At 42.0% G+C, this 27,871-nt stretch overlaps 1 protein-coding gene and 1 long non-coding RNA gene across 2 annotated transcripts in view; both read right to left on the bottom strand.

The window, feature by feature from the left end:
• LOC138414262 (uncharacterized) overlaps nt 1–15,543 on the bottom strand; it is a 49,332-nt gene extending 33,789 nt beyond the window's left edge. Inside the window, exons 1-2 of the long non-coding RNA XR_011246714.1 lie at nt 15,350–15,543; nt 12,363–12,502 (exon numbers count right to left, since the gene is read on the bottom strand). This is a non-coding gene — a long non-coding RNA (uncharacterized lncRNA). The remainder of the gene's footprint in view (nt 1–12,362; nt 12,503–15,349) is intronic.
• Nucleotides 15,544–16,691: 1,148 nt separating this feature from the next.
• SOD2 (superoxide dismutase 2) lies at nt 16,692–27,609 on the bottom strand. Its single transcript, XM_060029695.1, has 5 exons — nt 27,370–27,609; nt 26,750–26,952; nt 23,395–23,511; nt 21,324–21,503; nt 16,692–19,594 (listed from the first exon to the last, which is right to left on the bottom strand). The coding sequence occupies exons 1-5, from the start codon at nt 27,390–27,392 to the stop codon at nt 19,449–19,451; spliced, it is 669 nt and encodes a 222-aa protein (XP_059885678.1). The 5' UTR covers nt 27,393–27,609; the 3' UTR covers nt 16,692–19,448.
• Nucleotides 27,610–27,871: the final 262 nt, after the last annotated feature.

Below are 27,871 nucleotides of genomic sequence, written 5' to 3'. Positions count from 1 at the left end.
GATTCCTCCAGCTCCATTTTTTTCCCTCAAGACTGCTTTGGCTATTCGGGATCTTTTGTGTCTCCATAAAAATTTTAAGATTTTTTGTTCTAGTTCTGTAAAAAATGCCATTGGTAATCTGATAGGGATTGCATTAAATCTGTAGATTGCTTTGGGTAGTGCAGTCATTTTGACAATATTGATTCTTCCAATCCAAGAACATGGTATATCTCTCCATCTGTTGGTATCATCTTTAATTTCTTTCATCAGTGTCTTATAGTTTTCTGCATACATGTCTTTTGTCTCTCTAGGTAGGTTAATTCCTAGGTATTTTATTCATTTTGTTGCAATGGTAAATGGGAGTGTTTCCTTAATTTCTCTTTCATATTTTTCATCGTTAGTGTATAGGAATGCAAGAGATTTCTGTGCATTAATTTTGTATCCTGCAACTTTACCAAATTCATTGATTAGCTCTAGTAGATTTCTGGTGGCATTTTTAGGATTCTCTATGTATAGTATCATGTCATCTGCAAACAATGACAGTTTTACTTCTTCTTTTCCGATATGGATTCCTTTTATTTCTTTTTTCTTCTTTGATTGCCGTGGCTAGGACTTCCAAAACTATGTTGAATATTAGTGGAGAGAATGGACATCCTTGTCTTCTTCCTGATCTTAGAGGAAATGCTTTCAGTTTTTCACTGTTGAGAGAATGATGTCTGCTGTGGGTTTGTCACAGATGGCCTTCATTATGTTGAGGTAGGTTCTCTCTATGCCCACTTTTTGGAGAGTTTTTTTATCATAAATGGGTGTTGAATTTTGTCAGAAGCTTTTTCTGCATCTATTGAGATGATCATATGGTTTTTATTCTTCAATTTGTTAATATGGTGTATCACATTGATTGACTTGTGTATATTGAAGAATCCTTGCATCCCTGGGATAAATCCCACTTGCTCATGATGTATGATCCTTTTAATGTGTTGTTGGATTCTGTTTGCTAGTAGTTTGTTGAGGATTTTTGCATCTATATTCATGAGTGATGTTGGTAATTTTCTTTTTTTGTAGTATCTTTGTCTGGTTTTGGTATCAGGGTGATGGTGGCCTCATAGAATGAGTTTGGGGGTTTCCTTCTTCTGCAATTTTTTGCAAGAATTTGAGAAGGATGGGTGCTAGCTCTTCTCTAAAGGTTTTATAGAATTCACCTGTGAAGCCATCTGGTCCTGGCTTTTGTTTGTTGGAAGATTTTTAATCACAGTTTCAATTTCATTACTTGTGATTGGTCTGTTCATATTCTCTATTTCTTCCTGATACAGTCTTGGAAGGTTACAGCTTTCTAAGAATTTGTCCATTTCTTCCAGGTTGTCCATTTTATTGGCATAGAGTTGCTTGTAGTAGTCTCTTAGGATGCTTTGTATTTCTGTGGTGTCTGTTGTAACTTCTCCTTTTTCATTTCTAATTTTATTGATTTGAGTCCTCTCTCTCTTTTTGTTGATGAGTCTGGCTAATGGTTTATCAACTTTGTTTATCTTCTCAAAGAACCAGCTTTTAGTTTTATTGATCTTTGTTATTGTTTTTTTTTTGTTTCTATTTCATTTATTTCTGCTCTGATCTTTATGATTTCTTTCCTTCTGCTAACTTTGGGTTTTGTTTGTTCTTCTTTCTCTAGTTCCTTTAGGTGTAAGGTTAGATTGTTTATTTGAGATTTTTTCTTCTTTCTTGAGGTGGGCTTGTATAGCTATAAACTTCCCTCTTAGAACTGCTTTTGCTGCATCCCATAGGTTTTGAATCGTCGTGTTTTCATTGTCATTTGTCTGTAGGTATTTTTTGATTTCTTCAGTGATCTCTTGGCTATTTAGTAACATATGTTTAGCCTCCATGTTTTTGTGTTTTTTACGTTATTTTCCCTGTAATTGATTTCTAATCTCATAGCATTGTTGTCAGAAAAGATGCTTGATATGATTTCAATTTTCTTAAATTTACTGAGGCTTGATTTGTGACCCAAGTTGTGATCTATCCTGGAGAAGGTTCCGTGTGCACTTGAGAAGAAAGTGTAATCTGCTGTTTTTGAATGGAATGTCCTATAAATATCTATTAAATCTATATGGTCTATTGTGTCATTTAAAGCTTCTGTTTCCTTATTTATTTTCATTTTGGATGATCTGTCCATTGGTGTAAGTAAGGTGTTAAAGTTCCCCACTATTATTGTGTTACTGTCGATTTCCTCTTCTATAGCTGTTAGCAGTCGCCTTATGTATTGAGGTGCATGCACCTATGTTGGGTGCATATATATTTATAATTGTTACATCTTCTTCTTGGATTGATCCCTTGATCATTATGTAGTGTCCTTCCTTGTCTCTTGTAACATTCTTTATTTTAAAGTCTATTTTATCTGATATGAGTATTGCTACTCCAGCTTTCTTTTGATTTCCATTTGCATAGGATATATTTTTCCATCCCCTCACTTTCAGTCTGTATGTGTCCCTAGGTCTGAAGTGGGTCTCATGTAGACAGCATATGTATGGGTGTTGTTTTTGTATCCATTCAGCAAGCCTGTGTCTTTTGGTTGGAGCATTTAATCCATTCCCATTTAAGGTAATTATTGATATGTATGTTCCTATGACAATTTTCTTAATTGTTTCGGGTTTGTTTTTGTAGGTCCTTTTCTTCTTTTGTGTTTCCCACTTAGAGAAGTTCCTTTAGCATTTGTTGTAGAGCTGGTTTTGTGGGGCTGACTTCTCTTAGCTTTTGCTTGTCTGTAAAGCTTTTGATTTCTCCATCGAATCTGAATGAGATCCTTGCTGGGTAGAGTAATCTTGGTTGTAGGTTCTTCCCTTTCATCACTTTAAGTATATCATGCCACTCCCTTCTGGCTTGAAGAGTTTCTGCTGAGAAATCAGCTGTTAACCTTATGGGAGCTCCGTTGTATGTCATTTGTCGTTTTTCCCTTGCTGCTTTCAAGAATTTTTCTTTGTCTTTAATTTTTGCCAATTTGATTACTATGTGTATCGGTGTGTTTCTCCTTGGGTTTATCCTGTATGGGACTCGCTGCGCTTCCTGGACTTGGGTGGCTATTTCCTTTCCCATGTTACAGAAGTTTTCAACTATAATCTCTTCAAATATTTCCCTGGCCCTTTCTCTCTCTCTTCTCCTTCTGAGACCCCTATAATGCGAATGTTGTTGCATTTAATGTTGTCCCAGAGGTCTCTTAGGCTGTCTTCATTTCTCTTCATTCTTTTTTCTTTATTCTGTTCCACAGCAGTGAATTCCACCATTCTGTCTTCCAGGTCACTTATCCATTCTTCTGCCTCAGTTATTCTGCTATTGATTCCTTCTAGTGTAGTTTTCATTTCAGTTATTGTATTGTTCATCTCTGTTTGTTTGTTCTTTAATTCTTCTAGGTCTTTGCTAAACATTTCTTGCATTTTCTCGATCTTTGCCTCCATTCTTTTTCTGAGGTCCTGGACCATCTTCACTATCATTATTCTGAATTCTTTTTCTGGAAGGTTTCCTATCTCCACTTCATTTAGTTGTTTTTCTGGGGTTTTAGCTTGTTCCTTCATCTGGTACATAGCCCTCTGCCTTTTCATCTTGTCTATCTTTCTGTGAATGTGGTTTTTGTTCCGCAGGCTGCAGGATTGTAGTTCTTCTTGCTTCTGCTGTCTACCTTCTGGTCACCCTATGTCTTTTGATTGGAGCATTTAGTTCATTGACATTTACAATAATTATTGATAGATATGTAATATTGCCATTTTACTACTTGTTTTCTGGTTGTTTTTTTTTGTAGTTCTTCCCTGTTCTTTTCTTCTTCTTTTAGTCTGTTCCCTTGTGGTTTGATGATTTTCTTTAGTGTTATGTTTGGCTCCTTTCTTTTTAATTCTTGTGAATCTATTGTAGATTTTTGACTTGTGTTTACCATGAAGTTTATGTATGTTGACCTACACTGTATTTACTTGTTTTAAGCTGATAGTCATTTAAGTTCAAACACATTCTAAAAGATCTACATTTTTACGCTCCCTCCCTCACATTTTGTGTTTTTGATGTCATATTTTACATTTTCATGTCTACCCTTAAATGTTCATTGTAGTTATCGACTTTACAAAGTTTGTCTTATAACTTTCGTACTTACTTATTTAAGTGGTTGATCCACTACCTTTACTGTATATTTGCCTTTACCAGTGAGATTTTTTTCCCTTTCTATTTTTTTCTTATTTCTTGTTAGAGTTTTTTCTTTTTCACATGATGAAGACCTTCTAACATTTCTTGTAAGGTCAGTTTAGTGGTGATGAACTCTTTACGTTTTTGCTTGTCTGGGAAACTCTTTATCTCTCCTTCAATTCTGCATGATAATCTTACTGGGTAGAGTATCTTAGGTTGTAGGTTTTCCCTGTCAGCACTTTAAACATATCATGCCACTCCCTTCTGGCCTGCAAAGTTTCTGCTGGGAAATCAGCTGATAGCCTTATGGGGGGGTTCCCTGGTATGTGACTCTTTGTTTTTCTCTTGCTGCCTTCAAAATTTTCTCTGTACCTTAACTTTTGCCATTTTAATTATGATATATCTTGGTAGGGGTCTCTTCGGGTTCATTTTATTTGGTGTGCTTTCTGGACCTAAGTAACTGTTTCCTTCTTCAGGTTAGGGAAGTTTACAGCCATAATCTCATCAAATACATTTTCTGTGTCTTTCACTCTCTCTTCTCCTTCTGGGATGCCTATACTGCAAATGTTAGTACACTTGATATTGTCCCAGAGGTCCCTTAAACTATTCTCATTTTTTAAATTTGTTTTTCTTTTTACTTTTCTGATTGGGTGATTTCCACTAATCTATCTTGCAGGTCACTATGTGTTTTTCTGTATCACCTAATCTGGTGTTAATCCCTTCTAATGTATTTTTCATTTCAGTTATTATATTCTTCAGCTCTGACTGTTTGAAACATAGTCTTGTTTGAAATATAACCTTCCCTCTTCTCATTTTGTTTAACTTTCTATGTTTGTCTCTATGAAATTAGGCAAAACAGTTACATATCCTGGTTTGAAAGGTGTGTCCTTGTGTGGGAGCATCTGTATGGAGTCTATGTGTGCCCAGTGGCTTTGATGGGAGTGCTGGAGCTGAAATGAGCACAGGCTACATCTTCTCCCTGCGTGTGCTGCCAGCCTCCACGTTGGTGGGAGGTAAGGCTGGAGTTGGAGGGGCTAGAACTGGAGCCAGGTGTGAGCCTGGGCTTCTCCTATTGCAGGGTGGGGCTGGGGCCCAAGGGGCTAGAGCAGGAGCCCTAATGGAGTTGGGCTTCTCCCTGGTGTGATGGCAGTCTCCACCTGGGTTGGGGGCATGCTTGGGGTCCTGAGGGGTTGAAGCCACACTTCTGAGCTGGCTCCAGGTCTCCAAGCTGACTAGAGGTTCGAGCTCCTCACTCCTTAGGGAGGATCCCCGAGCCTGTGATATCCCCCTCCTCTTCTGGGTCACCCACTAGGGGTGTGGGTCCTGAATAGACTGCTTCTCCTCCCCTCCTACCAGACTCCATGTGGTTCTTTCTTTACAGCCTTGGTTGTAGAAAAGCCATCTGCTAGTCTTCAGGTGATTCTCAGCAAGAGTTGCTCAATATGTAGCTGTGTTTTGGGGGGTTATTTATTTATTTATATTTTAATTTTGGCTGCATTGGGTCTTTGTTGCTGCACACAGGCTTTCTCTAGTTGCAGTGAGCATGGGCTACTCTTCGTTGCGGTGTGCGGGCTTCTCATTGCAGTGGTTTCTCTTGCAGAGCATAGGCTCTAGGTGCGCGGGCTTCAGTAGCTGTGGCTCGTGGGCTCTAGAGCACAGGCTCAGTAGTTGTGGTACACAGGCTTAGTTGCTCCGCGGCATGTGGGATCTTCCCGGACCAGGGTTCGAACCCATGTCCCCTGCATTAGCAGGCTGATTCTTAACCACTGCGCCACCAGTGAAGTCCTGTAGCTGCAGTTTTGATGTGTTCATGGCAGGAGGTGAGCTCAGGGTCTTCCTACTCCTCCATCTTGATCCCTCCCAAATAACAACATTTTGAGCTTATATTTTTGTACTCTACAATATGTCAACAAATTAAATAGTGATATTCACAATAAACATTGTATAACTGCAAGTGCACACACACAGCCTACTTACCATAATCTTAACTAGAAGGAAAAAAATCACTGTTTGGGGAATGACAACACTTTACCAAAATTACTTTAACAGTATCTCCCTGTGGCAATGAAACTTAAATGCTTTGGGGTTAAGGTTTAGGATAAGATTTTAAAGGCTATTGTAATAACCATTAGGACCTAATAAAAAATCATGAGCAAAACTTGCGATAAACAGGCATTACACTGAGGATATCACAATGGCAAACACTCCATATAAGTAAATAGGCCTATTAGCTATGCTGCACTACAGCCAGGCATACATAACACCAAACATCTGGTTGAAAACTAAAAGTAATCAAATAAAAATGGGTGTCTCCAAGTAGTCATGGATTTGGAATATGAAATAAGATTTCACATTTTAAGTTCTCTATTTCATGGTCTTTCTGTAATACAGCTTTGCTCTTTATCAAAGTCAGAATTAAATTTAAAAACCAAATTTTAACATCTGTGTATTTGGCTACTTAAAAGCTAACATATTTTATTTGTAAACCACTAGAATTGCTCTATAAATAGAACTAGAAAATAAAACACAAAATTGAATTTGAAGTCCCTACACTTTTTGTTAACATGGGCATTTAAATATTGAGACTCTCATACATTTTCAAGATACAGATTCCATGTTAATTTCAAAATCTGATTTTGAAACATAAATGCATTTCAAATGTTCACAGATGTGAGAGTTCAAATACTCAAATTTAAGACACACATTCTCTGGCAGTAGTAAAGTGTATATTGTATTTTTGAAGAATTCACAGAACCCTTCAGAAAATGTTTGTGTAAAGTCAAGAAAAAAGTTAACTTGACACTGTAACTGAAGTCTGCTTCATGACTATTACAAAAGACCAAAAAACAGATAACTAACCTGTTTATTATAATCTAAATAAACACCAATAAGTTTTAGATAAACTATCTGATGAATAGTCTAGAATATATCAAAATGATAAACACCATCTCCAAACAAAACTATCTGATGAATAGTCTAGAATATATCAAAATGATAAACACCATCTCCAAACAAAACTATCTGATGAATAGTCTAGAATATATCAAGATGATAAACACCATCTCCAAACAAAATTTTTAAATATTTGACTTAAGTGGAAAATAAAAAACAATAGTCCGGGCATTTGCCCAGGACATGCATTCTCAACTCTTTATTTATTTTACATAGTAACTTTCATCTCAAGAATTCCAACTTAATGTTAAAAATCTTGAAAATAACCAGAGGCAAACATTCTGCCTGCTTCTCCTCAAAGATCTCTATAAGAGATTATGTACCCATCAAAATTTAAAGACCAGCTTAAACAATTATATTGGGTTGGCCAAAAAGTTCATTCCGGTTTTTCCAAAACATCTTACCGGAAAACCCGAATGAACGTTTTGGTCAACCAACCCAATGCTTAACGAGTAACTCTTCTCTCTCTCTCTCTCTCTCTCTCTATCTCTCTCTCTCTCTCTCTCGATCTCTCTCACTCTCCATCTCACACACACACACACCCCACCTCTTCCAACACACACAAAAAGAAAACATACCAAATCGATTTTGGGGTCTAAATAAACAGGCAGTAAATAACTATTTAGCCTAATGTTTTTAAGTTACTGTCCTCTGATACATTTTTGGATACGCTCAAGTTTTTCTATACAATTAGTAAAAAATTTTTTCATTTCAGTAGTAATGCAGAAAATTTTAATGTAAGTGCTTTCTGGGCTATTGGGATGTCTGCTATATGTCTGAGGATGCAAGATGATTTTATTTGCCATAATGTTTATTGATCACACGGTCAACGGGTAACAGAACTTACTGTTTGGTGAGCTTAGCAGAAATGGACTTAAGAGATAAAAAAGCCTTTTTTTTTGCGGTACGCGGGCCTCTCACAGTCGTGGCCTCTCCCGCTGTGGAGCACAGGCTCTGGACGCGCAGGCTCAGCAGCCATGGCTCACGGACCCAGCCGCTCCGCAGCATGTGGGATCTTCCCGGACCGGGGCACGAAGCCGTGTCCCCTGCATCGGCGGGCGGACTCTCAACCACTGCGCCACCAGGGAAGCCACCAAAAAAGCATTTTTAAGCCAGTAAAGGTAAAAGGTAAATTGCATTGCAGATGGCAGAAGGAATATATATTTTGCAATATTTTGAGAAAAGGAGAGTGTTGGGCGACACTCAGGGAATTGGATTAACTCAGAGAATGATGTGGAACCTGCCAAGCGAAAGACAGGAGCACGGAGCAGGCAGTGAGATGTTCACAAGGGGAGGCATGACCCAGGTTCACTGATGCTGTCCACTGGAATGGCATTGGCTTCATAATTGTGTTGGCACTAAATGATATGTTTATTTGATTTTATAGTTGTATAAGATCTGCAAAAAATGAGATTTCTATATAGGTTTATATTTTTACATATTCATATTAAATATTAAAAAATTTTAATATAAAAAAACTTAACTGAGGGCTTCCCTGGTGGCGCAGTGGTTGAGAGTTTGCCTGCCGATGCAGGGGACATGGGTTCATGCCCCGCTCCAGGAAGATCCCACATGCCGCGCAGCAGCTGGGCATGTGAGCCATGGCCACTGAGCCTGCGCGTCCGGACTCCGTGCTCCGCAACAGGAGGGGCCAAAACAGTGAGAGGCCCACGTACCGCAAAAAAAACTTAACTGAGTCTCCTGAATTCTTTTATTTACACACAGAAAAATGGGTTTTCTTATCAAATCTTACCATTCCTCTGAAACCTTCTTATCTGCCTTTCCAACAGATTGGCAGAGCAGGGACATTTCAGACAATTGCTAAATCATGACCAAAGCTGGGACCCCTGGCCCACATTTGCTGGCAGAAAATACAGTCTTGCAATGTATTCTTAAATATATAGATTTTTATCCAACAATATAATTGCTTATGGCTCTCTGAACAAAGGTTTCATAATGTTTGGCTCCAGCATTACAGCAGTAAAGAAAATAAAAATTATCATACTGATTTAATGTATTCATTCATTCAAGCATTATTTATTAAGTATACAGGACAGTGTAGTGGGTTCTGGAGATGCAGTGCTGAATTTTAAAGCAGCACCATGGCCTCTGCCTTCATGGAGCTTATGGTCTAGTGGAGAAAATCATTCGTAACCACACAATCACGCAGCCTACAAAGTAATAACCAACTATGGTATGAGTTCTGAAGTCACCTACTGCTGCGAGGACGTTGCACAGATAACCAAGACAGGCCATCAACCTGATATTCTACTGCCAAAAAGGGGCCTTTGCTCTGATCAGAAAGTTGATGTAGACTAGATTTCTGGCTGTCAACACAAAGAACACAACCTGAAAAGTCACACAAGTCACACTTCCCATAGTTGTTCTGAAGACCCACCAGTTGTCCAGGGACTTAGTTGACCTGATACTGCAACTTGAACAAAAGTTTCCCATTGAGGAGGAAGAGGAAAGAGAAGGAGAAGGAGAGAAAAGGGAGAAGGAAGGAAGGAAGGGAGAAAGAAAGAAAGAAAGAAAGAAAGAGGCTTCCCTGGTGGCACAGTGATTGGGAGTCTGCCTGCCAATGCAGGGGACACGGGTTCAAGCCCTGGTCCGGGAAGATCCCACATGCCACAGAGCAACTAAGCCCTTGCGCCACAACTACTGAGCCTGCGTTCTAGAGCCTGTGAGCCACAACTACTGAGCCCACATGCCACAACTAGTGAAGCCCAAATGCCTAGAGCCCGTGCTCCGCAACAAGAGAAGCCACCGCAATGACAAGCCCGCGCACCGCAACGAAGAGTAGCCCCCACTCGCCACAACTAGAGAAAGCCCGCGTGCAGCAATGAAGACACAAAACGCAGCCAAAAATATAAATAAATAAATTTATTTAAAAGAAAAAAGAAAGAAAGAGGGAGGGAGGGAAGGAGAGAGAAAGAAAGGAAGGAAGGAAGGGAGGAAGGAAGAGAGAAAGAAGGAGGGAGAGAGAGGGAGGGAGGGAGAAAGAAAAAGAAAGAGAGAGAGAAAGAGGGAAGGAAGGAAAGAAGAAAGAAGGAAGGAAGGGAGGGAGGGAGGAAGGAAGAGAGAGAGAAAGAAAAAGGGAGGGAGGGAGGGAGAAAGAAAGAAAGAAGGAAGGAAGGAAGGAAGGAAGAAGGAAAGGAGGAGGAGAAAACTGTGCGATGCAATGAACAGCATCTTCCACACCCACACTCTCCATCGGCTCCCATCTCAGGAAGAGTGAAAGCCAGTATCCTTCCAGAGGCCACAGGCCTAAGTGAACTACTCCCCCAGCCCCCAGCCCCTCGCTCTCCAGCCACGCTGGTCTCCTGGCTATTCCTGGAAGCCACCAGGAGCCCACACGACCCCAAGGCTTTCAGCGAGTGATCTTCCCCTGGATATCCGCTCCCCCCGCAAATCCCGACTGCAACACCACAGGGGACCTCTGTCTTTCAATGTTACCCCCACGTGGGCCAATGACGGCACACCAATGTGCAGTTAATAACGACGTTAAAATAGTTTTTGAAAATATATCGAGTACTTACTAGGGGTCAGGCACTGTGCCAAATGCTGCGCATGAATTATTTGTTTAATCGGTGCCGACACCCTGTCAAGGGTGTTCTCACCCTGTGCTGCAGAAGGGGAAGCGGAGACTTAGAGAGATCAGGTAACTTGCCAGCGGTCACACAGGCGGCAAGGGGAATGCCCAGGATTAGAGCAAGGATTCAAATCAGGAACACCTGTCTCCGAAGGTCAAGCTCTCAACCACTGTCTTATACGGCTCGCCCATCTAGGAAACACCAAACGAATGCGGTGTGTGTGGACGGCACATCAGCGGGCCACCCAGTCCAAGAATGACTGCTAGGGGATCTGGCAAAACCTAGGGAACAGGTGCATTGCGTCACCTTTATCGTAATAATAACAAGGAGGAGGAAGCAGATGAGAATGACAGTGAGAGCACAAAACCTTCCACTTATGATTTCCATGGGAGGTACCGAGCATCATGCTTCAGACATACTCCTATAAATATTACTTCTTGGTTTTTATAAATATTGGTCAGCAGAGAGTTTGGGGTTTTACTCTGAGAACTATCTGAAGTGCAGATTACATATTACAAAGTACAGGCAGGTCCACACCCCTTCACTTTGTCAGTTGGCTTGTGGGGGGTAGGTTTAGAGAATAAACTACAAGGTGCACAAGCAGAAGGCCGTTCACTCTACAAGGAGGCAGCCCTGGAGGCAGCAGGAGACATGGTCTTCCCCAGAGGGCAGTGCTAGGTCTGCTTCAGCCTGCAGACTAATGGACCCTTAGAGTCAAGTCGTAGGCCGTGAACACCCGCGATAATTCTCACCAGGCAAGTGTCTTTAATGAATCTTACCAAACACTGTTTGTAGCCATTTTTTAAAATCTTAGTAAAGAGCTAGAAATGTCTTGAAACATTTTAACTTTCAAGAAGTTTAAAGCAATTGAGCTATGTAGAGTCGCTAGCAACAAGCCTTGAAAATGACAGTTTAGGGACTTCCCTGGTGACACAGTGGTTAAGACTCTGCGCTCCCGATGCAGGGGGCCTGGGTTCGATCCCTGGTCAGGGAACTAGATCCCACATGCATGCCACAACTAAGAGTTCGTGAGCTGCAACTAAGAAGCCTGCCTGCTGCAACTACGACCCAGCGCACCCAAAATAAATAAATTAATTAATTAATTAAATTTAAAATAAAATTTAAAAAAATAAAATGACAGTTTAGATTTTCAAAGAGACTATCTTATGTTCTCTGACAATAATTAGATGTCTATTAAGACAGCTCCTAGTTATTGATAATAAAACCATGCCATCAGCCTATGGGATAATGCTTTCTATTCCACTTTCCACAACTAAAAACATGTGACATCTAAGTTGAGAAAAATGTTAGACTAAAATATGAGAAGAAATATCTAAAGGAAAGAGCGGTTGAAGTTGACCATTGCTAGATGTCAAGCCCTGTCGTAGGCATTAGTGATACAAAATGAATAGAGACCGATTGCCACCCTGGATAAACCCCAAGCCTTGTGGAGAGAAGAGATCTAGAAGCAAATTGTTACAATATAGACCAGCGAGTACCAGGACCGAGAGAGGGGCAGATAGAGGGCAGGGGAATGACCAATTTGGCCTAAGGTGTCAAAAGAAGGCACCATTACACTAAATCTTAGAGAATAGTGGATTTTCCCAAGAGAAATAGATGGAGGGAACAAGTGAAATATTTAAAGAAAAAAGAACTGAGACATAGAACCTGCACAAATCTGATTACCTTCTCGTAGAAAGAAACTCCTTGGCAGGAAGTAGAGGGAGTCAAATCGAAAAGCAACATCATGGTTGACACCCACGCACGGTTGTCCTCAACTGCAGTTGGTGAAAATGTCTGAAAACTGAATATGGCATCCCGGTAACCTAAATAAATCAGAACAAAGGATTTGGGGAAAAAAAAAAAAAAGGAAAATGAAGTCTGAGCTCTTGCCTAAAGGGAATTATTTTGTTGTGAGTAAGAAAGAGAACTGCTAACTGATTGAAATCGGCATACCTTAAAAACTCGCTGCTGGCTAATTTAGAGGCTTCCTGTCTGGAGCCTCTACAAGACTCTGCATGTAGGCTAAATACTCTATCCATATGGATCAGATTCGCGAACAAAGAAAGGAGTGTTCTTCCCTGAATCACCATTTCCACAGGCTCTGTGATGCAGGGAACTTCTAACTACACCGTGGCAGCTTCTAAGGGAGGGAACATGATTACTCAATGCAGTGGTCATTCTGGACTGGGTCCGTCTGCCGTAGAGGGCATCACCGGAACAAAAAGTGAAACTTGAACGGTATCTGAGGGTTACGCGATAGTGACGCACAATTGCCAACGTTCTGACTTTGAAGGCCATCTAGAGCATGGAGGAGGTGCCCTTGTCTGCAGGAAACACAAAGTACTCGGCGGTGCTGGCGCCTCACAACAGCAACTAACTCAAAATATTCTGAAAAAGCTAAGGGCCTTGTACTATAATTGCAACTTTTAGGTAAATTTGAGATGGTTTCAAAATAAAAAGAATTTTAAAGTTTAAAACTTTAAAAAGTGAAAGATTATCTGTTCTCAAATGAACAAAACTAACAAGGTAATGGGCTCCTTTGGGGTGGGGAGGGGAACCCTTAATACTGTTCCAACCCACTCTGCTTTCCCATAAGTCCTGTTTATAGCAGAGCATGGAGGGGAGAAAAGCATAGAAATACTGCCACCTACTGGTGTAGAGCAAATATATTTAGGGTAAAAGAAAAAAAATCCTGAGGCTTCCTCTGGACAGGGGAAGAATAAAACTTTTTATGGGGATTGACTTTTAAAGGCTGTTGGAGACCGAGGCAAACAGGCCCTTTAACCTTGAGGCCTGCGTTAGAATTAAACCTGAGACTCAGAGCAGATGACAGATGGCTCTCTGGGTTTCAGATGTGTCCTGGGCGAATGGGGAGTTTAAGAGGAAGGGATACATTCAAGGGGTACAATAGAGACACAAAATTTTTCACTCCCCATCCCAGCAAACTTGGAGAAGATGAATTTTCTAGGAAAAAGAAGAAATGGGGAGCTTCCCTGGTGGCGCAGTGGTTGAGAGTCCGCCTGCCGATGCAAGGGACACGGGTTCGTGCCCGGGTCTGGGAAGATCCCACATGCCGCGGAGCAGCTGGGCCCGTGAGCCATGGCCGCTGCGTGTCTGGAGCCCGTGCTCCGCAACGGGAGAGGCCACAACAGTGAGAGGCCAAAATTAGAAATTAAAGCCACACATCCTTTCCCATCTGATTTTTTTTTTTTTTTTTGGTTTGGTTTGTTTTTTTGGGGTAGGGGATGGGGGGAATCTCACTTTTGGCTTCTCCCAGGCATTCTCACAGAAAGGCTTAACCAAATAAAAATAGGCTTTTTAGGAAAAAATTGCTTTGTAAGCAGTTTTATGTTTTGGTACTGGGGAGGAAATGAAAGGGTGTAATTAAAACATGTAGATGGAGAAGTAAATAAAAACATTGGTGGAATTGATTTAACAGATCTGGGTATTTCAGCTTTTTCCTAAATGAAGACACTTCCCCCGGCCCCGACTTAGAACGTACACATCAAGGTATTCTTTCAGAATATAACGCACTGTTGTGGAAAGCACACTAAAGCAGGTAGAGGACCCCAGAACAGGCCGCTAGAGTCCCAGGTACGAATCTGTCCCTGAGTCTGTATCCCCTCTGCCTTCCCTGCAGGGTGGCTGAATCAGACAAGATAAAAATTGAGAAGCCATGTAAAACAACTTCTATGATAGCTATACTTAACAGTGCTCACTTCATGCCAGACCCCGTAAACTCACAGAAACCCGTTATGGTCAGCTGAGAAGCTGAGGCACACAGAGAGGTCAAACAGATTGCTCAGAATCCCGGAGCAGTAGAGAGACTGGCTGTTTCTTGTCCTTTCTGGGCACAGGAGCAGAGCTAAGCTCTCTTCCCAGCCTTCCTTGTGTTTAGGTGCACCGTGGTCACCAGTAAAACAGCATACACACAGGCGCCACCTCCAGGCCTGGCCCATAAAACTTCATACACGTGACCCGCATGCTGGTTTGCACTCCACAGGCTCAATGACGGTGACATGAGCTCCTCAGACGGCACTTACTGGGACGGCAAAGCAGTAAAAGCTAAAGAGCCTGGACCCCCGAATCACTGCGAGGAGGAAAGCTCCGGCGCCAACCAGAAACACATATACACTTTCCTGAGTGAAAAAAATCTATTGTATTTGAGCCATTATATATTTGGAGTTTGTTGTCAAAGCAGCAGTTTGTTTGTTACCCAAATTAATTCAAATACTAGGACCTTGAAGTGGGTAGTCCCAGCCAAAAAAAAAAAAAAATTCAGGGCTTCCCTGGTGGCACAGCGGTTGAGGGTCCGCCTGCCGATGCAGGGGACGTGGGTTCGTGCCCCGGTCCGGGAGGATCCCACGTGCAGCGGAGCGGCTGGGCCCATGAGCCATGGCCGCTGGGCCTGCGCGTCCAGAGCCTGTGCTCCGCAACGGGGGTTTGGGGGGCACGGCAGTGGGAGACCCGCGTACCGAAAAATAAATAAATAAATAAATTCAAACTATGTGGCATTGGCTTAGTGGCCAGTGAGAACATTGGTATCGGGAGCTGAAAAGTTGGAAAGCCGTGTTTCCCAGTGGCAGATCATGCGGTAAACCTGCTTCCCGCGGTAATGTGAAAGGCACAGCCACTGCAGCTCTAGAATGTTCGAGAAGAACCAGACTGACCCTGTGTGTTGGCTTTTATCTCCCCCTTTAGCAAGATGTCATTGGTGCCTTCAGGAAAGAACTGGCCGATCTGCAAGCAGAAATGAAAGGAAATACAGTTCAGAAATTTGGGTCCTGAAAGCCTGGGAAAGCTGACTACTTCTAAATCCCAAACAGTAAAAGATGTTAAGACTGAAAAAGGCTTTGAGCAAATGCTCAAGTCTCAGCCCCAAAGCAAAGATGAAGGACGTGGGCTTCCCCCACGAGCTTATTGTTTTAACTACCTTTAGCTCAAGGTAGCTGCTCTTACGCTGACGGGGTAAGGAAGCAAGGATAAAAATTACTCACATCTACGTGGATGGACCTAGAGTCTGTCATAGAGTGAAGAAAGTCAGAAAGAGAAAAACAAATACCGTATGCTAACACATATATATGAAATCTTAAAAAAAAAAAATGGTTCTGAAGAACCTAGGGGCAGGACAGGAATAAAGACACAGACGTAGAGAATGGACTTAAGGACACGGGTAGGGGGAAGGGTAAGCTGGGATGAAGCGAGAGAGTGGCATGGACTTATATATACACTGCCAAACGTAAAACAGATAGCTAGTGGGAAGCAGCCACATTGCACAGGGAGATCAGCTCGGTGCTTTGTGACCACCTAGAGGGGGGATAGGGAGGGTGGGAGGGAGACACAAGAGGGAGGAGATATGGGGATATATGTATATGTATAGCTGATTCACTTTGTTATAAAGCAGAAACTAACACACCACTGTAAAGCAATTATACTCCAATAAAGATGTTAGAAAAAAACTTACTCACATCTAGGATATCTAGTAAAAAATTTTCATTGTGGATGTTTATTGTGGATATTGGCATATAAAACTGGCTGCAAATGGGTTAGAAACCCACAAAGTTTTTAAGGCCAATGTATTGCCAAAGAAACAATGGAATCAAACTAAAAAAGTTTTTCGCCGTTTGAGTTTTTAAATAACCTTCAGACCTCTCAAACTTGTACTGGTAGAAATCAGGCCTTGAAAGCTATGCATTCTCCAAGTAGAGGAAACTGCCCATCACCTCCCCTAGATGAACCATGGAGACCCTCCAAATTACAGTCTCCAGAAGGTGGAGCCACAGTCATGAGAACCACGCACAAAAGAATTCCTCCCAGAGGTAGAATTCGTAAGCCTTCTGGGTTTTTAGAGTAAAATTTCAACTACCTATTATTTATTATTCCTTTCCTACAGTAAAAATGATAAAGCATTGCAAGATTATAAATGTTTTTGACACACACACTTAACACAGACCTCCTTTGATGGTTAACAGATTCTTTTATTAATAATCAAAAAGTTTCACACTTACAATATGAAAATAAATGCTTCTTTAATGAATAATTAAGTGAAAACTCTCCAGGACCTCACAGGATTTTTAGTATGTACCATGCGTACCTTAGAACAGAGGGCATTAGCTTGCTGGGATCATTAGGGTGTGACTGAAAAAGAGAGACAGTAATTTATAAAACAGTTACCGAACAGCTTTCCCAAACAGTAGTTCCCCTGAAATTAAAACAAGAAACAAAATTTGTATTTATACCTAGTTTTAGATATGACTGACAACACACATCAATCTTAATTTTATGATTTTGATGTTACTTTTTAAAGGCACTCCACAAAAATTCAAACCTCATTGTAGAATCATGAACCTGAGGTGTGTAATAAAATTGTAACTTCTCAATATCAAAGTTTAATTATTACACAACAGTTCGAGCAACAGATACTATTTCACAGACAGTATTTGTTCTGCATCCTGTTCCCCTGCAGCACCAATCATGCTACGATTTTTGAAGCACGTCTATGACTACAGCAGGCACTGCTGATTCAGTCAAAAAATCCTTCCTGGGTGAACAGTACTTGCTCTTTCCAGAAGAAACGGTTGTTTTACCTTTTCTGTTTCTTTTCTATTATGAAAAACAGGGCTAAACAGAATCTTATAGAGTCTCATTTTCTGCTGGATGATTAAAATCTCTACTCTGTATGTTATCTTAGTCTCTTAAAATCCAAAAGTGCAGTGGAGGACAGTATGCTTTCCCTTGTTCTCACATGATACAATCAAAGCAAAATTAGAGCCCCACAGAAATTTCAACATTGATTTTTTTTTTTTATCTTAAAGCTTAATGAGAGTCCAAAAGCTTTATATAAGTCAGTAGTCTCTGCATATCTTTGGTAGTTCATGATCTAGAAGACTACTTGTATTCAAAAGCCCATCTTTCAAAAAGGTCCTATTTTCTCAATGGTCTGTTTACAGAGTTCACTGCCTTGTTTATAACATAGAGGCGTATATCTATGCGTGTATAGGATATACGTAAGCAGCGGCCACACAGCTGCCTTGTTTATATGCACAGGCATATATATGCGTGTATAGGGTATATGTAAGTAGCAGTCACACGGCTCTCAGTTGTGCCCCATTAAAGCCATTTTACTGTGGTATAGAAAGGATGGCAATCATAGTCTCTGAAGTGTTTTCAATCCACAAGCACACACACATACACAGTTAACACTAGTCTCATCAACGCTGTCGACAATTCAGAAAGCCTAAATACTTTTCTAATTGAATTCTAAAAGAAATGTGCCTTGAATTTAAATTTTTTTTAAAACTTCAGTCTTTAATATTGAAACTGCTAAGTCACTCCATTTTTCCATGAAAAAAAAATAGGATAATAAAGTTAGGGGGAAATTTTTTTAAATGAAAAAATAAACTTGAGAAAACACCCTGTTACTAAAATAGGTTTAAGAAAAAACCTACATAGAGAAAATATTCCAATAGAAGGTAAAACCTGTGTGGGGTATCAGAATAGCATTACCTGTAATCGTCAGATTAGAAACAAATGAAATCTTCAGTGACAGAACTGTAAAGTATATTAGGAAATGTCCAGTTGATAAAAAAGGAGAGAAGATGATGAAGAACACGGAACACCCAACACTGTGAAGCCAAGTACAGAAAGAACCCTGCTGCACTGAACAGCTCCATTCGCAAAAACCCAACAGGAATGGAACTTGACTGCCCTGTCACTCTATTAGGGATACGGTTTTCCCTTTACTGGAAAAACCAATAAAACAATATAAAGCTTCTATAGCGATTGTACATTTTCTAGAAGAAACAAAAAACATCAAAATGGATGAAATAACTCAAAAACAAATCTTTGAAAACAAATGTTCCTCATAGAGGCGTGCTCCTGACTGCATCCTGAAACCAACGTGTCTTTCATTACTTGGCAACGCAGGCCCTGACCCAGGTCTGGTTCTCTTGAGAGGGATGCTTCACGAGCAGGCCCAAAAGAAGAGGGGCAAGCGTCTGGCTGGCAGATTTGTGGCCCTTCCCTATCATTGACTTTATTAACTAGGCCCTAATTTGTCCACTTTGAGCACTTAGACAACACACATTTCTATGTTTGAGGACAAAATTTCACAAAAGTCTTTTTCTGTCCACAGAAAAATTCAGAGGCACTACTATTTCCTTCTCATAATAAAGCAATTCGCAATTAGCAATCAAGTTATATATATTTTTAATGACAAAATGGTTAGTGTTAACCCTGCAGAACCTGTGATCATAAGTAACTAAAGACCACTGGGTGATGCCCACCCGAAGTAATACTGGACAGAGGATTACCTACAAAAAGAGCAATTTTCAATAGAAAACTGAATATTTCCCTTGGGAAATAAATTTAATATTTTATTATTAAACAAATGGGGCAAAAGACCAGATTTTCTGTAACTGCAATAGAACAGGATTAGAAAGGCTTCCTTAGACACCCCAACAGTACAGGGATGAAACATCCTTCATGGTTTTATGATGAAAATTATAATCTCCTAACTATTGTAGCTCTCTGAAGAAAATGTTCAATCAAAAGATTAAATTATACAAAGCATTTAACATTTTCAAACAGTTGCCTAATAACAAGCTTTTAAAAGAGATTATTCACAGCAGTAAATTATATTTATCAACTATTTGAATAAGCCACACTCAGAAACACTACAGTGGAGCAGCTTACTGGTATGCGTGGTTCTCTGCACTACTACAAACATAGTCATAAAGAGCCAGATGCACTCAGGGTAAGGCTGACGTTTCACTTTTTGCAGGCCGTGTATCTCGCAGCTACATTCTCCCAGCTGATTACATTCCAAATGGCTTTCAGATAATCAGGCCTGACATTTTTATACTGAAGGTAATAAGCATGCTCCCACACATCAATTCCCAGCAGTGGAATAAGACCTATTGGAAAGAAGGGAAAGAAACAAAAGCTATGAATTTCACTCTACAACACTGCATCTTCTCGCTTTAAACTTTAATTCTCCTATGCACACAAAACTACCCTTTACAACATTCTCATCCATTTTTCAGTTTCTTACGTAAATAGGAAATTTGCATAAGAATAAATATCCTAGAAAAAGATTTTAAACTTTACTCTTTGGAAGAAAATGTGATAAATAGTAAAAATAATTAAAACAGACTTGGAAAAATCAACTAACCACAGTATTTTAACTGCTATTCTTAAAATATCAACAGATTTATCCAAGAGCCAATTCTCAGTGGTCCTCCCTAGGGGTCTCAGGAAGGGTGTGTTCTCTTTGTGGGTGTGGCTGAGGACCTTCCAAAGGTGTTGAGCATTTGGGGGAGTCTATGGAAAACCTGCTCTGCTCTCCTGGGCTGATGTTAGTCACAGAGAATACAAAGCGTTTACGATTATACACACGTATAGCTGAGTCACTCTGCTGTAGAGCAGAAATTAACACAACACTGTAAAGCAACTCTACTGCAAATAAATAAATAAAGAGCGTTTATGAGACATAATAAAAATTAAGTTAACAAGGAAAACTGAGTAAGGCTTAAGAAAAACATACATTATTTAGTTTCTGAAAAGTGTGTGAAGAAGTAGTTAAATCTATAAAACATTCATTTAAGAAACCTCTCCAACTGAAAGCGCTCCACTAGGAAAACAAGCACCAACCAGCATGTCTAAATCAACTGTGAGGTGCGTCACTAATAACTTATAATTAAGGGAACAAAATTTATACATGATTTTCCCCCTAGATAAATCACCATAACTTTCATTTATCTTTATTCCAATGGGCTTTCTTCAAGCAGGAGAGAAGAAGGTGTTGCTAGGACTGACCTGCCAATCACAGCCTCCTCGGTCAGGTACCTGGCTCTTAGAGCACTCAGGGCTCACACATCTTTGGTTGCTTTTCCAAATTCTGTGGCATCTCACTTTCCCTAAAGAGCTGTTTAGATTCTGGCTAATCTGAACATATCCAGGTTAGTGAGTCACGTAAGCAAGTCTCCGGACATGTATAGAGGTAGAAAACATGGCTGAGACCTACTGCTGACTGATGCTAAGGTATCACCTCACATCAAAGTTCCAGCAAACTGCTGGATCCTTATGACTATTTCCTAAAGAGCTTCTACTTCCATCTGGCTCAACATAAAAAAGGATTTGGTGAACCCAGCCTGCAGCTTCTAAGCCCAATCTTTTCCTACGCCAAAAAATCCTCAGGAAGGTAGATGTCTGGAAACCTGAGCTCTGGTCGCAGTTTGACCACAGGTGCTCAGCAGAGGAGTTGAGAGTCCAAGCTCTGAAGTCAGACTCAGACTATGTGTCTTTTCCTCCTTCATGTTGTTTATCTAATTTTAGTTTTTTATTCTAGTGCATATAATTATTATGTAGGCTGATACGAATTCTCTGTCAAATGAAGCAGAGTTTATGTTTAAAACATGTTTTGTTAACATATCTGTAAAACTACACGTGCTCATTTTATAAAATATCAAGGACTTGGAAAGATTTTTGCTCCCACAAGACTCTGGGTATCATCTACTAAGATCTGTTCAATTTAGTACGTGCTCAGGGTAGGTTTAAACACTGCTAGTCTTCCATATTTCACGGTAAATGCTTTATAGTGAACCATCTCTCCCGAATAAACGTGTAATAATTCTTAAGCCTAACCTGTTGTCCCTTGCAGGGGATCCTGGTTAGAACAAGCAGCAATCTGTAAGCGTCCCTGTTCCTTACTGAAACCGAGCCAGCCCCAGCCTGAGCCTTGGACACCAACAGATACGGCGGTCAACTTCTCCTTAAAGTTCTTGAAGGAACCAAAGTCATGTTTGATGGCTTCCAGCAACTCCCCTATTAAAAAAAAAAACCCCAAAACCACTCACAAATGAACAGATGGCAACAATTACAATAAAATCTTTTATTATATAAAATATATCCCAATATTCTTGTCATATGGCCCCAGACACAACTAGAAACACATGGAAAACACTACATGACCCAGTGAGCCTACAAAACAGTGTTATTCCTGTCCTGACACCAGGGTCATAACATCTCACAATTTTAATTTACATGTTTGTTGCTGAAACATGTTAAAGGGATTTCTTCACTCACAGTGCTGTTTCCATAAGGAAAGAAATAATATTTTTCATTAGCTTTCTTTTTTCCCATCAACAGAAGATTTTACTTTGACTTCTACCCTACCTACTCTATGTTTCAATTTGGGAATAAAATGTTATGGGTGAGATTTGCTTCTTCTCCAAGGCAGCCTAGATCTTTCCTATCTCAATTATATCATTTTAAAAAGAGTGATGTTGGGGCTTCCCTGGTGGCGCAGTGGTTGAGAGTCTGCCTGCTAATGCAGGGGACACGGGTTCGAGCCCTGGTCTGGGAGGATCCCACATGCCACGGAGCAACTGGGCCCGTGAGCCACAACTACTGAGCCTGCGCGTCTGGAGCCTGTGCTCCGCAACAAGAGAGGCCGCGACAGTGAGAGGCCCGCGTACCGCGATGAAGAGTGGCCCCCGCTTGCCACTAGAAAAAGCCCTCGCACAGAAACGAAGACCCAACACAGCAAAAATAAATTAATTAATTAATAAACTCCTACCCTCAACATCTTAAAAAAAAAAAAAGTGATGTTGCCTATTAATGAACTAAGGGTGCACTTTAAGAGTTACCACCCTTTTTATTCTGCAGCAATACAGAATACAATTCGAGACTGAGCACATCAACTAAGTCAACTAGGCCCAAAATATCACTTCTCTTACTGTACTGGCTTAAAAGTAATCATCTGTTATAAGCACAAATGATGGAATAAAGTGGTACCGGATAACACAAAATGGCAGAGTACCAAAACCTGTTGGCTGAATACAGGTGTATCTGGTATTCTGGTAACTCACAACACTTCAAAAGCATTAAGTCACGGTCTGAAGACCTAACTCAGAAAAAATGAATTGTCCAGCTTCCCATACTTATTCCCCCATTCATCTTTACTTCTAAATGAAACTGCTTATTTCAAGTGCACAAGATGCCTTCTAGAACATGATTAAAAACAAAAAAATGCCACAGAAACTTAAGGTACTTGCCAGAAGAGCAGAAACAAAGGAGGAGAGCTATATTTACACCCCACACCTTCCCTGGGGTGGGGAGGATAATTAAAGTTCTGGGTCTCTGCGTGCTCCACAGGAGGTCAAGTAAACAAGCAGTGGACAAGATCACCGGCTCCGTACTCCCTTGTTACCTGCAGTTGTCCTGGAAAACCTGATTTTCCGGGACAACTGACTTTTTATCAGTTAGAAAGAGTAGTAAACAACAGCAAAAGGCACTATTCTATAATAACACTTAATTTTTGAAACAGCCCTATTATTATCCCCATAGCATACAGATGAAGAAGGTAAGGTACAGAATGGCTAACATCTTGTTCCAGGGCCTAGAGCTAGTAAGTGAAAGCTCACCTTTTCTAAAAACAAAGTTTCTCAGTCTTTCCCTAATGTACAGTACATTTCAACAGAAAGGTGACACTGTATGTGATACTGTGCGTGTGTATAAAATCTGACGATATAATTCCCTGAATGTATTCTCCACTCTTGCACGTGTCCCTTTGAAAGTTACAACTTTGTCGTACTGCTTGCTGTGAAACACATGCCATTATGACACCTCAGGGAGAATTAAAGGTAACTTAAGAAAATCAAGTCAATCCTATCGTGCACAAGACGTAGCTAACGTTGCACCAATCTAAACCAACCTTTGGGTTCTCCACCACCGTTAGGGCTCAGATTTGTCCAGAAAATGCTATGATTGATGTGGCCTCCGCCGTTGAACTTTATTGCAGGCTGTAGAGCTACCTGAGCTGTAACATCACCTGAAAGGTTAAAATAAAAACACATTTTTTTAAATTCTTACTTTTTTGACCATTCTATACACTATTTTTTTTCTTTGTAAAATATTAGATAATTGGACCATTGTAACACCCCTATTGGTCCCAAAATTTCACAATTTCAAGACTCTACCCAAAAAAAAACCTTCCCCAAAATATTTGTCCCAGTGGATTTTCAGTTCAGTTAATAATGTACCAAACAACTAGTGAGAAGCCAGCAGGGGTGACAAAGCTAGTAGAAAATTCACTCCTGGGCTTCAAAGAACTCGGGTTTCTTGGGTAGAAAAGATTTCAGTAAATGAAATAAAAAGACAGAAAATAGTGGAATGCTATAAAATAGATGGTTCCGTATACAGACCACATGGAAAATGCTCAACTCCCATTTTCTAGATAGACAACCATCCACCGGGAAATACTTCAACGTTACATTAACAGAAAACTCAACTTGTTCAAAACTGAACCCCTGATCTTCAACCCCAAACTTACTCATCCAAAGGCCTTCCCCACCTGAGTGAGTGCCAGCTGTTTTCTCAGGACATCTTTGATGACGCGGTCATTCTTCACGCTAGTCCTCTCACACCCCACATCAGCCCACCAGCACACCCACCAGCAAAGCCAGCTCTGGAAAACACCCAGAACTTCACCCCTTCTTCCTGCCCATGGTGCCACCAGCAGCACCTCCGCCCCGCACTCGTGCCCCTGTCTCTCACTGGTCCCCTGCTTCCACTCCTGTCGCTACAGTCTATTCTCAACACAGTGGCCAGAGGGCTCCTCTAGACCCCCACTGATCACGGCACACGTCTGGTCAAACCCCTCTGCAGGCTGCGCTTCTCAGAGTGAACCCCAAGTCCATACGATCGGTACAGAGGTGCACGTCATCCGACCCTCTGCACCTCCTCGCTGGCCCAGCTCCGGCCACCACGGCCTCCTGGCGCTTAGGCAACAGGCCTGGCATGCTCCCGGCTTAGGGCTTCCACTGACCACTGAGGCCTTTGCTGGAACACTTCCTGGAAACAGTCTCATGGTTCACTCCCTCATTTCTCCTTCAAGTCTCCACTGAAATGTCAACCTCATCAGAAGGCTTCTCTAACCACAATGTAAGATGGGCAATCCCCGCCCCACGTCCAGACCACTTCCCCTACTTTGTTTTTCTCGGTAGGACTTCAGCCCCGCACGCTCCACATTGACTTGTTCACGTGTCTCCGCTAGGAGGGAGGCTCCAGCGAGGACAGGACTTTTGTGCACTGCCGCGTCCCTGAGGGCCAACGGGCTGCCTCACGTGCAGCAGGCACTCGTGGATGCCGAACGGAGCTCCACAGAAAGATAATTCTGACCTCTATACTTAAAAAGAATGTCATATTGGAAGCTGTTTTTACTACCTTGCTAAACATGGAGGCAAAACAAAATATTTTTCTTGATGCCTTCAAGAAGCTACAGACTAACGGAACTATTAGGAAAAATGGGAATTCCCTTATTCAGTTAAGTATTAAGTTCTTATGACTCACAAGATACCAAGAGGCAAAGTGAAGGGCACAGAGAACCACTGAGATCTCTGCCCTTGGGCGGCTTACATAATAGCAATACAAGTTCCCTATTTCTGTTGTTGGGACACATGCCAAGAACACACGTAAGAAATGTCGCTTTCTAAAAAAAAAAAGAAATGTCGCTTTCTGAAACAATAAAACCTCCAGTTTTTAGCAATTCAGAAAGGCGGAGAGGACCAATGATATCTGAATACACAGATAATCTCTGAGAGTTCTGTTTAAGATGTCAACTTTTGTTGTCGTTGTTATGTTTATAAAATAACTTTCTGACAGATCAGTGTTTCCCTTACTGATTTTTCTTGGAGAATCACCCTAAAAATAAATGTAGGCTTTATATTGTTTTTTAATAAGTCAACAATAACTAAATATTTCTAATGGGAAAGAAACATGTTTCTTGAGAACTAGTTTAATCACAATCTCTTAAAGTTTACTTAATCATTTTTCAAATTTTAATAGAAATTTTGGGGGGGTTAATATCTGCTTTTAAGAACACTTTTCTGAAGCTCAACATTTTCACTGGCTTCACGGCCAGTTTTCTCTGTTGAATACAATAAAAGTTAAGTACTTTTGTTTGAAAAGTATCTACATACTTAAATGCGGTAAGATTGATGATGTTATTTTCCTTACTTAAATGCGGTAAGATTGATGATGTTATTTTTCCCAAATTTTCAAACATGAAAATTTAACTCCTTAATGATTTTTAAAATTATTTTTTAAATAAAAGAAAGCTCTACAGACATTCATTAACTTATAGGCAATACAGTACAATATAAAATAGTAAAGCCTTTTTTCCATTGGCTTTCATTAAACAAGCAAAGCTTTGATTGCACAAGGACTGAAATTAAGCTGTTTTTAAAATATTGAAGAGAAGGGTTCACGGATGTCAGATGTTGTCATGCAGGAAACAGTTTCACAACTGGGAATTATCCCAGCCTCTCCCCATTACCACATTCTTCCCGCATTTGTTTTGTCCTAAATCACAGAACCTCTTCCCGTACTCAGAACCTTTTCCTTTACCGTACTTGCGGTCCCTCTGATGATCACAAGTAAATCTTGGAGAATGTGGTAACTTCCTCTTCTTTTTGTTTACCTATTACCTCACACACAGACTGAAATACTACATTTTTCCACTAGATGTCCCCACTCAACAAGATGTCAGTCTAAAATTCGCTCAACAAATTTCACAGGACTGAAATTCGATAAAAACATATTTAAGAAAAAAAATACACTTTTACCTGAGCAGTTTCAGCCATACATATAGCCTGGAAACACGCCTGTCAATTATTTCCCTCGTGCAAACCACTACCATTACTAACCTTAACAGATTCGAAGTGTAATGCTATTTTGTACAGAAAAGTTAAGACTCCCATACACGCCCCCAGATGAAAAACACAAAAAAAGTCCACGCACGACTGGTTTTGTCACCTGAGCTCCTTTAAAAAACAAATACCAACTCCGTATTATACTTTCACTTAATTCCAAAGATTAGCAAATAAATACAAGCCTGTCTCAGTTCCCCCGCGAAACGGCTCTTCTCCTTGTGAATTCTGCTCCCTAAGTCAACGCGCGAACACGTGCAGCGGTCCTACTGAAAGCAGGGGTGGGGCTTTACGCAGACCCGCCTCGCCTCCACGGTTCCCTGTAACCGGTTTCTCGAAGTACGGCCGCCCGTCACCCACCCTTCTCCAGCGCCTCCCGATATTTCTCCTCGGCGATGTTCAGGTTGTTCACGTAGGCCGCGTGGTGCTTGCTGTGATGCAGCTGCATGATCTGCGCGTTGATGTGGGGCTCCAGGGCGCCATAGTCGTACGGCAGGTCGGGGAGGCTATGCTTCCGCCGGGAGCCCAGAGGCCCCAGGCCCGGCACCAGCTTCCTGCTTGCGTTGGAAAGACAGCAAACACAGCCCGATCAGCTGACGCGGGCAGCAACCGTTAAGCCGCGTGCCCGGCTCCGCAGACCCGGCTAGAAGGACCCGCACCCCTGGGGGGCCTTCCAGTCGTTGGCCCCCTCGCTGTCCAGTCTTTGCCATTAAACTAACGCTGCGGTCCAGCGCCTCGGCGGCACCTGGACGCGCTCAGCGGACACCTGCCCTCAGGCCCGGCCTCTCGCCACGCCCTGCGACGCCGGGTCCCCGAAGGTGCCCTGGACCCCGCGGGGCCGGCGCGAGAAGTTAGGCAGAGCGGGAGGCGGTGGGGGACAGCGGCGGCCACCGCGCCGACCCGCCGAGGCCACCGCCCGCGCCTCTTCGCTCGTGGGGCCGGGGCCGCGTCCCCGCTGCGCACGCCGCCCGGCGCCTCACCTGCACGCCGCCCGGCACAACATGGTGGACGCAGCCGGCAGGCCTCTTGGAGCTCGAACCGCAGAGCCGCGCTGAGAGCCGAGGACGGGCTTCAGCTGCGAGCTGCGCAGCAAGTACACCACCGCCCCCCGCGGCCCCGCCCCCTGCGCCCGCCTCGACCCCGCCCCCTGCGCTCGCCGCTTCCAACTCGGGGGCACAGGGGGCGAAGGGCCCCGAGCCCGCGCTCTGGGCCCAGGGAACGCGAGGAAGGGAGACCCGGCACTTTCCGCAGCGGCCAGACGAACCGCGGTGCCTCCCTGCGCGCTTCTGGGCGTATCGCCAAAGGAAAGGCCGCCGTCCCCACGCCGTGTGAGATGGTCCGGCCCCAGGCTCCGCCCCACGAAGGTACCTCCCAGCGCTGCCCGCAGGTGGAGACTCAGCTTGCGCCTGCGTGCGAGGGAATTGTTGGGAGCAGAGTCCTCGCAGCTTCCCTGCGGTTGCGGAGGCGCAGCCTCGGGGTCCG

This window comes from Delphinus delphis, chromosome 14 (assembly GCF_949987515.2).
Source record: "Delphinus delphis chromosome 14, mDelDel1.2, whole genome shotgun sequence".
Lineage (NCBI taxonomy): Eukaryota > Metazoa > Chordata > Mammalia > Artiodactyla > Delphinidae > Delphinus > Delphinus delphis.
This window is presented reverse-complemented; position numbering and strand designations above follow the sequence as displayed.

What these genes read in the sequence shown, in the direction of transcription:
- SOD2 (XM_060029695.1), bottom strand. Translation starts at nt 27,392, where the DNA reads ATGTTGTGCCGGGCGGCGTGCAG. An exon ending in CGGTGGTGGAGAACCCAAAG is followed by an intron (nt 21,504 to 23,394) that starts GTTGGTTTAGAT and finishes TTTTTTTAATAG; the next exon opens with GGGAGTTGCTGGAAGCCATC. An exon ending in TCCCCTGCAAGGGACAACAG is followed by an intron (nt 19,595 to 21,323) that starts GTTAGGCTTAAG and finishes TCTTTCCAATAG; the next exon opens with GTCTTATTCCACTGCTGGGA.